At 30.1% G+C, this 14,435-nt stretch overlaps 1 protein-coding gene across 2 annotated transcripts in view; it reads right to left on the reverse strand.

The window, feature by feature from the left end:
• LOC113550032 (potassium voltage-gated channel protein Shab) overlaps positions 1–14,435 on the reverse strand; it is a 49,067-nt gene that overhangs the window by 21,363 nt on the left and 13,269 nt on the right. For both annotated transcript variants that reach the window (XM_026951629.1, XM_026951628.1), the window contains exons 2-3: positions 6,410–6,925; positions 3,944–4,228 (exon numbers count right to left, since the gene is read on the reverse strand). In XM_026951629.1, coding sequence (XP_026807430.1) covers positions 3,944–4,228; positions 6,410–6,877 — 753 coding nt within the window. In that variant the 5' untranslated portion in view covers positions 6,878–6,925. The remainder of the gene's footprint in view (positions 1–3,943; positions 4,229–6,409; positions 6,926–14,435) is intronic.

A 14,435-nucleotide genomic window follows, 5' to 3' on the forward strand; every position in this document is an offset into this window, starting at 1 on the left:
GCTTCTGAAGAAATATAAGCGATTTCGATGGAAAGCAGCAGCGTTTAAAATAAATTAACGTAGACCAATATTAAATTGTTTATTTTAGTTATAACTGAAAACGAAGTACCTTGTTAGCTTTATAACCATAAAAGCAAAATGGAACATTTATGGAGTGTTTAAAATTTTAATTTTTTTTTTTTTTTTAATAATGATTACGAGATTATAGTTTGTAAACTATTTTTATATCTTACAAGTAATATAATGGAGATTGGTTTTCGCATACTTCCAAATTTCAAGTCTCATGTTTAATAATGGGCTAAAATGCTAAATGGTTAGGTACTATAGAAATAATTATAAAATGTACGGTGTAGAAAAGTATCTCATTAGCACATGGATAGCTTTATGATATACCTAAGCGATAGTTAGCGATTCTAGTTATTTGATTGTTATTTACGAATTACTTTTTAAAATTAAATATTATAATTTGAAAATAATATTTTGAAATAGGTAACGCTCATAAAATTATTTAAAAAATTATTTTAGTATAATATCTATTACCTGAGACTTAAAATTGTATTAATACAAAAACCAATTTTACTTTACATACGCATATTATTATAGTTAGAGGTTCTACATGTTAATGTGGTTCTTTAATTGTAACATCGTTAACCATGGCAATAATTTTAATGATAGCAAAAAGATGAAGAAAATCTATAGGTAAATATTATCATTTAATACAATTACTTTTAGACTGTTATTATTCTTGTCCAAAAGTAAAGCCAAAATGATATAACTAAAATTAAAATGCGACATATGACTGCAGTCATTAAAAGCATCGACATGATAGTGCAATGTATGATTTCTATAATTTTCATATTTTCAAATGAAATAATTTTCTGGTTTAATTATTTATGCAAACAATTTTTTTTAATCAACCAACCATTACGAGATTCTTATCTTCTCTAAATGTCTTACTTTGTCAATAAATAATATTATCACACTCATATCTCAACAGTAAAATTATAATAATAATTATTATATCGAATGCTGAAAAAGTGTATTATATTAAAAAGAAATTTGGTTTTATGCAATAAGGAGTTTTGTCATTAGTGCCACAAATAATCAAGGTATTTTCTGCATACATTTGAATTTATATTTAATTTAAATCCAAGTCCGATTTGATCTTAAAAATATTCTCAATTCTTTGTAGATAAAGAATAACTTTGAACTTTATACATCAGATAGCAAAGGTAACAATTATTTTTCCAATTCTCGTCAAAGAGAAATTCAATTGGTAACGGCAATACGTATATAACATAAAATATAAGTATGTTTAATATAATATAAGATAAAACTGTTTTATCAATGTCTAAAAAATGTATGATGTATAAAATTTGAGATAAGAAAAATCCAGTTTTTGATGTTATTTTCAATAATATAGTTAATTGGCTATAACTATCATATGTAAAAGTAAGAACATCATCTAAAGAATTTCGTTGTCTATTATTGATATTTTAATTTAAAAATTAGTTTAACTTATAACTATGCAAAATATAACAGTTTTAAAATATAGACATCGATAAAAGCTAACGAGATACCTTCAGTCATATTCATACCTTTAAATTATATTGAAATTAACGTTACAAAATAAATTCTGTTGAACACAAGTCAGAAATGCTATGAGTTTGTGAGACGAAAACAACAATTGCGGATATACAACTTCCTTATAAATAAACTGTTTGAAAAGCTATCCGATGTTATTATGTCTATTTATTATTATTGATATTGGTCAACGATATTACAATACATGGCAAACACCATTGGAACGTGTGGGTACAAGGAAAATACAGATATATAGTTATCGGTAACCGTAAAAATAATATGTTATATATATATTATTTGTGTATAGACACGCACACACACACACACTTTTATATTTGTTATAGAAAAACCAAGCAAAATCCACATAGAAAGCCACAGTGTTGCCAAAATCAAATGCCATAAAACCATTCGCACACAATATACGTATAATATAATATGTATTATAGGTAGGCATGTATATTGCATAGTTGTAATACGCTATTGCAGTAAAGTTTTTAAAAAGTATTTAATTCGTTTATGTATACGTTATTGTAGTTAGGTTTTTCAAAAATATTTAATTCGTTTGAGTGTAGTAGTCGTATAGTAGTCCGGGCCAGGTTCCGGGGCCGGGAAGTCAATCTCGCTCATCGGATGGCTGTCTCGGCGCCGACGCGTGACCCGAAACGTTGGTCGTAAAAAATGTTTCAATATAATCGTGTTTTGGGTCAATCGGAGCCGACTGTCGATTTCTGTGACGAACAGGTTCATTGCGCAAAACACATTCCACACACGCGTAAATATTTTTAGCCGTGTTTTTTTTTTTAAATTATTTGCCGAGTTCTATGCGTATTACAATAATTTTCTCTGTTTCAGCCGCCTTTAGGAGAAAACTGCAGCGTATATGATGCTTTGATAGTACACACGCGGCCAGTGTATATAAAAAACCAAAAAAAATTTTGTTTCGTACATAAAAGAAGCCTCGTGCAACAACAATCCCCTGTTAACACACTCAAAAAGGAAAGAAAACAATAGTAATAATAATAAAAAAAAAAAAAAAAAAAAACATTAAACGTATCAAATAAAATATAATATGATAGAAAAAAAATGAAAATCGTCTCTCTGCGCTCAATTTTTACAGTAGAATCTACGATTCTCGTCTATGTTACTAAGGTGTGGATGTAGGCTAACTGTTTATAAAAAGTATAAAACCCCTTTACTCTTCCCGAGAACCTTTTTATGGTCTTACAGAAATTTGGGAGACCTACGGAAAAGGATACCTGTGATCACATGGCTCGTAAATCCTGTACAATACAACCCACGAATAGATTCCGGCGATTTCATTGCAGAGAGACGATTTCCCTGGCGTTTGTTTGATAAATATTATATATCGTATATTATCCGGTTAGTACATTACTCGTCCACTGAATGTGTCATCTACTTCGTGTCAAGTACCTATAAATTATGTCATCTGAGTAGTCAGATAATATTACTGTCAAGTGTCTACACGTTTTTATTTTTATCACAATCATCATTTTATATCAGATGGAAATGTTTATACTAAGATAAAAGGCACATCCGTGTACTAAAGAATAGAAAAGGATTGCAATCAAAGAAATAATATAATTATTATTAGAGCCAATATTCATGCAACTTAAAATATAGATAGATAGATAATAATTATTATGTGATGAATCTTTTGGCAAAAAAATATATATTTGGCTTTTATTGAATTTTAAATAAGTTGTCGAATTTTTTACTTTAGATGTTTAGTTTGGTTCTAAACTCAAAATATTTAAAAAACTATAATTTATATTCTGTAACTTTAATATTCGTATAGTTCAAAATTACAATTTGTAATTAATTTTAATGTTAACTATGCCATGCATATTTTAAAGTAAACTGTCGCGGTATTTTATATTTTTATTTATTCTGTTCAATTTGCGGTCGGTTTCGTTAAGATAACAAAAAGTTCGTAAAAATAACGGTAAGATAGATGGGAGTTTATTAGGACCAAGCTCTTTGCAGATCTATTTGCTACCAAATATTTAAGCCCCAACCATCCAAAAATAAAAAATATTTTACAGGATATCTGCATATGATGTTAACACATTGGACGAGTGTAGTGTACTCATAACCAGGTTGTACGTATATAATAAGCACAATATAAATCACGATATAGCCGCGAAGTCCAAAAACGGTTCGCGGCCAAAGAAAATGTCGTAAAAAACAAAAAATGCGTGATGATGACGACGACTGTCACCTGCACTCGTCGTGCCGCGGCATGCGGGCCCCGCTGCGGCGTCCGCGTCGGCGGCGGCTGCGGGGACTTACCCGTCGTGCGTGCTGTCGGCGTGTAATGACGACGACGACGATGACTTACCCTTGCCGCGATGCTGGTGGTGGGCTTCTCGAGCAGGTCCCACAGGATCTTCTGGTAGTGCGCGCACTTCCCCTCGCCGAACTCTTCTTCGTCGCGCTGCCGCAGAGACTCGGCCTCCTTGCGCATCTCCTCGTGCACGTGTTCCTTACGCTGGTGGTATTTGTGCTGGCAACACGACTCCAAGTACAGCTCGTCCACGCCCCAGTACTCCAGATCGTCGCTGAACGCCAGCACGCACATCTCGTCGACCAGGTGCAACTTGCCGGTCCTGTAGAAGTTTAACACCTGTGCAACATCGGACACGCGCGTGTATTTAGTATAATAATAATAATACCACGTTTTAATATAATTATAATATAACAGTCACACGATGTACTCTATAAATAGGTCTATCCAGAATTTAAATGTATTATTTTTACCCGCGTTATTGATTGGTATTTTTTTTATATATCTTTTAGTAAATCACTTATATCTGGTGTTTTTCGTTCTGCAATATGCTTATATTTGATTCCGGAAACTCGCATAACGTTATTAATTATCATAGCATTTTAATTTCATGGCACCGTCAAAAAAAATCGGAGTTGTTGTACGAAATTTCATTCACTCAGTGCTCAACCATATTTTATTCGTTGGATATAGGTTCCATTCTGGTAGCTCTAGTATTCTGTATGTCATCGCATTACAACATCTTACATACAGAAGACTTTCTGTGAAAACGAGCCAAGTCAACTCAATTTATAGTAATTTTTTAAAAGTATTTAATCGAGTAAACTATTTATTTCTGATTCAAATACTTACAGTTGGTTTGTAAGGATAAAAGAAATCAGACCCTACAATTATCCGTCAATTGTGAACAACAAACTAAGAAATTTAGAAATTTGTTTTTATTATTTGCAATGATTCAACATTTTAAACACATTGAACAACTTTTTAGAAAAAAAATAGAGCAGCGTTCATAGTTCAAAATGTTTATAATAATGAAATATATGTGTTAATTGTGTGTTTAGTATCAATGCAAAAATAAATTGCAGACTAGTCAGAAATCGAAAAATATCAATTACGGAAGTATACTGTAGCAGGGTTTTGAATACAATAATAATAATATAATGGTTCGTTCGGGTATATACCCACACGTTATGCACACGTTATTGAGGAAAGTTATTGTTATTGTACATTGGCGGAAGACACGCTGTGAATGATATTATAAAAGAACGTTCGGTGTTTTGGACGGAATAAAGGGATAATGGGTCAATGGATGTATATTTAATTTCTTTAATCATTTGACGTGTGCGTCGATTAGACCAGCGTTTGTGTGTACAATATATACGTACAAGTGCGATTGTCGCGTTCTTGGAAAATGGAGACTGTTCGATTCAATGACAATACATGGTACGGTGAAACGATTTGAGTCACACGTCGACTAGCGAACGAGTGGGAGTACAGTATATTTATTTTATTATATTTTATTGATCTTTTTCGTTCGGACCTCATATAAAAGTCGCAATGCGAATATTCGTCTGCGTAGATGATTGGATGACGAGCAATCGGGATTGGCCGTGATTCATATAATATATTAATTTATTCATCCAGGGAACAGGCTATAATATAGGTATGACATGTTAGACGTTTGGGAAACAAATCTATGTAATAAATCCTGCTTCTAAAATTGTACCTCAAAAATCGGTCATGTTTTTCTAAAAAAAACAGACCAAAATATTATTGATTCTAACATACTTTTGAGCGAGTTTACTAAACGTGAATATACAACTATTAGCTTTTGCGTATTGGCCTTGCTGTATCGTTGACACAATGATATTGGCCAAATATTCTCCTCGCGGCCACGTACCCGTGTGAGAATGGCAAGGTGTAGTCTCCGAGAACAAATTTGTTTCAATCTTACGGAAGATACACGCAAATTCGTTATAATGGTTTTTCGGGAATTATTTTTTAAAAATTATTTTTACCGTCTTATATTGTGATACGACTCGGAACAAAAACTATTAAATCAATGTAATAAATAATAAGAATTGTTAAGAAAATCGAGTTAAAAATAGTTTAAATATCGAAATGTATATATATATATTTACTTATAAAATGTATAGAGATTGTTATAAGTTTATGTTTTTATATATAATCACCATTCGTCAATAATCATCGTGTCCAAGATCCGGAACTTATTTAAAAAACATATTGTTATAATTATTTTAAAGTTACGCAAATTACAATTTTTGTACCTAACACACGATTGCGCAGATTACCTGTATATACGACCATGTATTCAACCTGCTCTATTTTCTTGAGTGGCACAAATAACATTAATATTTTTTTTTGTCACAAACTTTATACATTCCATCCGTTATACGCGTAGTAAATGGCAACACACGATACAACTTTCTCAGGATATCATTTTTTTTTTTTTTTGTATTATGACGTAAAACATACAGCACAATATAGTTTTATAGTTACCGAGCTGAAGGATTTCGGGTGCCTGTCGAAAAAGTACTCGTTGTCGGCCAACGAGTAGTCGTCGCACAGCTCGGAGATCGCCTCGTGCGTGTTGCAGTCCCTCAACCGGCCCAACCTGGTGTGCGGTAACCGCTCTAGGGTCCGCCAAAGTATCTCGTGCTTGACGCCGCCCACATTTATGCACACTCTCCGGTTGAGGGCCTTCGACCGCATTATCATGAACGGTTCGGGCGGCAGCGACGACAGCGATCGGCTGTGCAACCGGCGGTACAGCTCCTGCGCCTGCGCCGGCGCGGACGGTGGTGGCTGCTTTGTGAGCGGGAACCTGATCTCCTTCTGACTGTCGGGCTGTGCGGCGGCCGCGGCGGCTGCGGCCGTCCACCGCACCGCCGCACCGATTGGTGGCAGCCGCGGGCCGCCGCAGCCGTTGTTTTCGAATCCGGTGCCCGCATTGCGTTCCGCGGCCATCAACCGGACACCGGACAGTCAGCCGTCAATCTTCTTCCGCCCATTCGTCTGCGCACACAACAAAACACCGAAGGATTACAAACAGTGTCAGCAGTCGACAGGACCTGACCAAAGTCTTGCTATACAACTGTAATTTTTTATTGACCTATGCTGAAGATGACGGGAAGGAGACGTGATCTGGAGGGCAGAGACGTGCAAAAGATTTTTTTTTATCTGAATAATCTTAACATAATTCTGCATGCGTATTGTTGGGACGTTGTTAGTCATAAGCCGGCAGTTCATAGTCATGCGTCGTCGTGACATGTCCATGAGTTCAGTTCAGGCTAATTCTAGATATTTTCCGGTAGATCGTGGTTAGTAAATAATACCGTAATTAAATTATTACGACGACGAATTAGAATACTATAAAAGGCACTCAACACAACATGACACGACGACGTACCTGTGAACCTAGCCATATATATTTGAATGTATAATATTATGATTACTTGTTTTGAAATTATATTGTATTAAAAAATAAAACAAATTAATTCAAATAAATAAATAAAATAATAAAATAAATGATTTATGATTAATGATAAAGAATATCAACAATTTATGATACCTATTCGTAATTGATTATAAGTTTACTCTTGATATCGAAGATTCAATTGTATAACAAAAATCGTAGGATAGTTGTTTAATTTTATTAATTATTAATAGTTGTTATTTACCTATTATTTCGATGTTTAAAATTGTTTTTTTTTTTTTAATTTAATAGAAAATGTATACTCTTCAGAAAAATATTACAAGTATTTATGGACATTTAAGACGATTAAATAACACGAATAGCACGAAGAAAAATTATTCAATGACGAAACCTTTTTAATTTATGATGTTAATAGATCTCTATACCAATTACATTTCAGTTTGAGTGTCGGGTTTTTCAGAAGAGAAATGGTAAGCACATGTGAATGTGAAAATATTGGATTATGATACGTATTTAAATTTTGATAGAAATATTTTTATATATTATTTGAGTAATCTTAAAAACTGCATTTAACCTTATTTCATAATGTAGAACTATATTTGAAACGTATCGTGGAGTGTATTTCACTGAAACAGTGAAACTTATGAACTAAAATATCAAATATTCTTAGTATAATTATGTAGGTAAGTAACTATTGAAATATTATTTGTATGCAGCTTGATTGGGAATTTTTTCCTGTTTGGTATTCCAAATTTATGGGGGGCATCAATATACCTACAATTCTATAATATTAAGGCATTAAAATAAAATAAATATATATTATGTTATTATGGCATAGCCACTTCATAGAATTAATATTTTCATGAAAAATTATTAATTGAAGCGGAAACAGCTTTTTTACACTTAATTACACGAACATATTTCAAGAAATGGTCACTTACTTTGTAAAATAAAACTGTTTACAGCTATTATTTATTTATTATGTATTTAATAATATACAGAATGTACATATTTTCGATTGAGTGGTATTTTAAAGGAATTTAAAGAGCAGTTAAGTTACATATTGTATTATTTATTATTTAACTATTAATTCTACATATTAAAAATGCAAATACATTTTGATATTTTATTTATAAAGGGGTAAAATAAGTTTATTTTAAATAAATATAAAGGTAGTAATTTATTTAGATTTTTAACTATTTAAGCAGAGCCACAAGTATTGATAACGGCTGTAACATTTCACACTCGGTACCTTAAAATGAAGCACACGCTGTGGTTTTACAAGTAATTTTAAATTAACAACTAAGAAACCCCTAAACTCCTGATACAACTTAATAAGACTTGGATAGTTTCACGCAAATAGTTATTGGTCATTAAATAATTTAATAATATCTTTATTAAATTAGCTCGGGTATATGAAGTGTTACATTTTATTGATATTGGTGTAATATAGTTAAGTAAAATATATTTGCTGTATAGATTTGCGTGAAACTGTTCGAGTTGTAATTATGAGGTTAGGGGCTCCTAAGTTGTTTGTGTAAGAGTACATTACAATCCAAACAATATGTTTGTTTTAAAGGTGGGTACTGGGTATAATATGAATTGTAACAACTGTTATCACAGCGCATTGTCCTGCTGAAAATGCCTTAAATAAATACAAGTTAAAAACAAATTACTACAAAGTGTATATACATTTTTTTTCTTTTTGACAATTAGTATATTTGGAAAAATATTTGTTTTATTTTTTGTATATTTAATATGATTTGATATAAATAAACCTTGTATGTATATAAGTGAAAAACTTGTAATAATAAATATTAATAATATAAATAAATAATAATATAATTTTTTTGTGAAATAAATTACATGATATCAAATCAGAGTAATCATTTCGAGAAACATTTTAATAATTCATTAACTGTAAAAAAGCTGTTGCCGTGAAATGGACACTTTTTTAAGGAAAGATCAATTTAAAAAAAAAAGCTATACGCCTATATGATAAATATTATATACCTTTAATAGGCTGAACTATAAGTTAACTAAAATATTTAAGCGATATGGCATATATATTTTACTATATAATACTTTTAATGATATTATAAAATAAATTAAAAAATATTCAAGCCATAATACTATATTTCTGTGATATATTATTTTAATATTTTTCGATTATAATTTACGATGTTGACCCAATTTAAAATTGGCATGCAATCATTATTTGTATTGTTGAAAATTATGTTTCAATAAATGGTGTTCAAACGTACCTATTATAATTTTGTACAAAAACGTGTCGCGTTTTTTGATGAAATGCCCAAACGTGTTTTGGCCTTTTTTTTAAGTTCCTAAAATTGTTATCAGATAGAGATAAGTGGCGTCCTGACAAAAAAATATTTAAAAAGTCACATAGATAATTTAATTCCCAGTGAACCTTTTTTGTCAGTTATAACTACTAGGCATATAGTCAATAACAATAATTTATGGTAACTATTTAAAGCATTTATATTTATTTCTCTAAACGTTTCTGTTTTTAAATATATATTGATTTTATGATTTTATGCTACTCATTAAAACTTACATTCAAGTATTAGTAAGTGATTTTCGATATTGCCTTTTGACTCACAATACATTTCGATATTTCGTACTTTAATAATTACATATACTGTGTATCCGTAAAATTATGTTTTAATTTTTACATTATATCGCAAATAGTTTTAATTTTAGAATAAGAGTATTATGTGTGGTAACATTTCAAATTTCAATACTACATTAATATTATGAACGTTTTATTTTATAAACTTAAATTATACCTAAAGTAGAAGTCAACAGTGAAAACCTTTATTTGATATTTTAGAGAACCGAAATTGAAACTGAAGCTAATTTATTATTTTGACGAACAGAAACCTTCAAAAAATCAGTCCCCTTATCAAATCAAACTTCCAAGCAGTGATGGTGACAATATAGTAGTTTTTACTTTATTACACCTTGTCGTAATTATTCTGCATTTGACGTGTTTAATAATATACTCGCGCGCGCGCACACACACACACACACACACACACACACATAATATATAATACTTATTTATAATCATAACTTATTAGTATACCTACAATGTAAATACAATTATTATTACTATGAGCCAAACTGAAAATGCTATTCGTCATTTTCAGACTGTAATATGGTAATGTGGACGAATTAAATTGTTGGTATACACGTACAATACTACAATATAGCAGAAATGTGTTTAATCCACTATTGATGTAATGGTTTTATCGTGTATTTTCATAATTATCGCTTGAAAATTGCAAGTATGTCATTGTAACAATATTTATATAATACATTACTCACCACTGAGTATATCCATATATAATGGTTGGATAGAGTTGACTCTACTATTCTATAAGCGATCCGCATATACGTGCTATGTCTGCGGGATAATGGAGTCGTGCCGTCAGTCGAAAAAAAAATAGTCGACACACGGTATATAATAATAATAATAATAATATTAAGCGCACGCGAGAATGACGTATTAATACGTGCAGGGGTGATACGTAGGTATGCGTGTTATGATTAAAATATAAGATAGGAAGGTAGTACCTACCGCGCGAAAAAAATCGTTTTGTCGTTAAAATTATCGGTAAACTCTGCGCTGCAGTTATGCGATAAAGTAATTTTCAAATTTTTTATAATATATCGTGGCTATGGTACTGTATAATATTGTGATGGGTGGCGTACAACACGAGTTTCATTATTCATCATTATGCACTTATTGCAGAGCGTCGAGTCGTATAGTCATATAACAATAATATATTAATTATTAATAATTAATAATATTCTTTCGCGTTAATTCATTCAATACTCAAATACGCTGTAATAGTTTGCATCCTTATCGTATTAATAAAGAAATAACCAATAGTTAAGGTAGATAAAACATCGATTATTTTCGTATTCAGAGTATGTTCTCAAAATCGAGCACATTCACCATGATCGTTCCACATTCTATCCTAATAAGTCACAATCATTGAATCCATCGAATGTATTGCATCCTTAACTCTTAATAATGTTTCTATAACTTAATGTCAATTTTTTCCCTTCGCGTATCTATTTTATCACTGTTATAAATTATATAAAAATTATTATTATGCTATGTATATATATTACAAGAAATTTCCATTAGGCGTTAATATGTTTAAATAAAAATAAAAATAATATAACTGTCGAACTTAAATAGTGCCAGAAATAGATTATATTGGTCGTGTGGGTGTATAATATAATAATGTTTTTCCACAATCACTGACAATCTCCACGAATTCCTCGATAGTTCACTGATAAACAAACTCGAAGTGGATAACTACTCAACGAGAATATTGAAGATGCGAGATTAACGTCAATACAACAAGTAAACCACGTATATATATATATATATACATAAATGAATGACTTCTACTGAATTGATATTGATTTTTGCCAAATCGAGTTATCGAATTGTTTGTTCAAACCACTGCTATTAAACTGGGCAAAGTTTGTAATATAATTTCGTATTATAGCCATTGCCAAATAGACGTATATTTAAGAAGTTTTGGGGTAACCACTTCAGAGTACGGTCGCGACAATGACCGCTGTAATAACGCGTTGTGAAAATCAAGTTATAATATTATTTTATAAATTAATCAACACTATTATATTATAGCGTTGAAAATCAAAGGAAAACTCTTCGACTTGCGTTGTTTATTGCGATGAAACAGCGTATGCTACGTGAGACCCGAACAGCTGTTTGCCCATTTAATAATAATTTACTAACGTCATAGTCAGTGTCTGTGACAAGCTACTTAACTACACTGGGTATTTCAAACATCTTACCTGACTATATATTATATATAATATACATGGTGTAATACGTTTAACGTTAGACACTCGTTATTATTTCAGAAATTACTGAAAACATGTTTTTGAAAATATTTTTTTTACATCACAATTGTAAATAAAATTAAAACAATAAGGATTTAAAAAAATTACATTTTATACTATTTCTTTATCGTTATCTTTTTTTTTAACTTGTCTTTGATTAGCAAAATATATTTTTTATTTCAAATTCTGAAGCGGAATATTTTATTATTTTATTCGAAGTATTTCAATTTATAAAAATCAAATTTCAAATAAATAATAAATTACTGAATTATTTATAAATATATTTTAAACTTTAGACAATCAGAATAGTGATTAGGCCGCAATAGCTTATCAAGGGCTCCATTTGTAATAGCACAACAAATTTACACAGAACACAGACAGATAAAAATTAACGTTTAATATTTCTTGGGGGCTCCACGATAAACTTCTACTTAAAAAAAGGCTCCGAGGCTAAGAAAGTTTGGGAACCGCTGGATTACGAAACAAAAATGTACAGTGTTTACCTGTATCGCTATACCTTACTCAACAAAACTTTGAATACTTAAAACTCATGAGCTAGCTACTCGACAAAAATTCTGTTTTTATGTACTAAAATCTCCTAAAATAACTGCCTTCAATGTTCATTAATAAAACGTATTACTACAACTTAGAAAATTACTTATATATTTTTTTTTTATAGGACTCACAAATATGTGATCTCAATTTAATTTGATAGGTTTCAATAAAAAAAAAAAAATACAAATTAAATATTTAAATTTTAAGTTTACGTATTAAAGATAGGCATAACTCATATTTTAATAAAATATACTATAATATATATTATTTCAATGTAGAATTCATTAATAAAAGAAAGTAGGATTTATTTTGTTTATGATCAATATATGAATATTTTCCAATCAAGATTTAAGTACATACTAAAGAGTTAAAGGTAAAGTACATCGATATATTTTGTATTAGCATTTAATTTTAATTTAAATTTAATTTTAGCATTGCATTTAAAACAAATTAAAATTAAATATTAAAATGTATCGTGTAAATTAAATAAAAACATATTTTATATTGATATGTATATTGTGTACATATATGTATATTTTTATGTTTATATTGTATATATACGTTCAATTTAAAATTTTAAGGAATATTCAAGTTTCGCAAAGATGAATTCAATTAAAAAATAAATAAATTTTTATAAAAAGGAGTATATTAAATGCAGAAACTTTTACAAGCACTGGTCGATAATTGAGAGAAGCTCGAAACTAGTGAATTATTAATTCTGTAACAGTATTAGGAATAGTGAAACTTTTAAGCTGTATAGAAATACATACACACACTTACTCACGCTGTTGTACAGGGTAGGTCTGGTGGTTATTTTCTCATTTTGTAGATTAAGATTTATCGGCGAAGACACTTTAGTTTCTCGCCCTAGTATTGTGCTTGAGTTGTTAAGGCAATAGCGTCACAAAAGGCAAAAATGAACTCTTATAAGTCTAATATTTGTTTGCTTTGAGTAATATACGTACATAGAGTGTATACGTTACTAGTTAAGTATAAAATATTTGTGTATCAGTATTGTGTAGAATTTTAGTGGTCGTAGTAAGAACATTTTACCATGTTGCTATAGGAATACCACTGAATTTTTCATATTGATTGTTATAACTAGGAAATGGTGGATTAATTAGGAATTATTCATTTTAATTAAAATATATAGAACATAGATATTTATAAATATATTTAATTACACATATATTATGTTGTAATTAATAATTTATTTTGCTAATAGAAAATAATATTAATGGTTAAAATAATTATTTCTAAAAAAAATCACTTATATGCAATTAACTGTTATTAACTTGATAGTTAATATTAATAACGGTGGGGATATATAGGAAGGTTGTAAGACCAATAACGTGATTTAAATAAATCTTAATATTTTGAAAACATTATTGTAACAATATAGTAGTGAAAATAAGATTCTAGAAAAATATTTTTTGAAGTAAATAATTAAAACCATTATTTTTCGTCTAAATATCCGATTTTGTCAAAATTGAGACTGTATATTTTCGTTATTTTTTATTTGCTGTTAGAAAGACTTATAAACAAGTTTATCAAACTTAGGTGAGTATAGTGGAGTAGTACAGGGATACCCATTAAAATATTGGTCTGCTACTCCCCTTTACAATA

The sequence above is a fragment of the Rhopalosiphum maidis genome, chromosome 1 (assembly GCF_003676215.2).
Source record: "Rhopalosiphum maidis isolate BTI-1 chromosome 1, ASM367621v3, whole genome shotgun sequence".
NCBI classification, from domain to species: Eukaryota; Metazoa; Arthropoda; class Insecta; order Hemiptera; family Aphididae; genus Rhopalosiphum; species Rhopalosiphum maidis.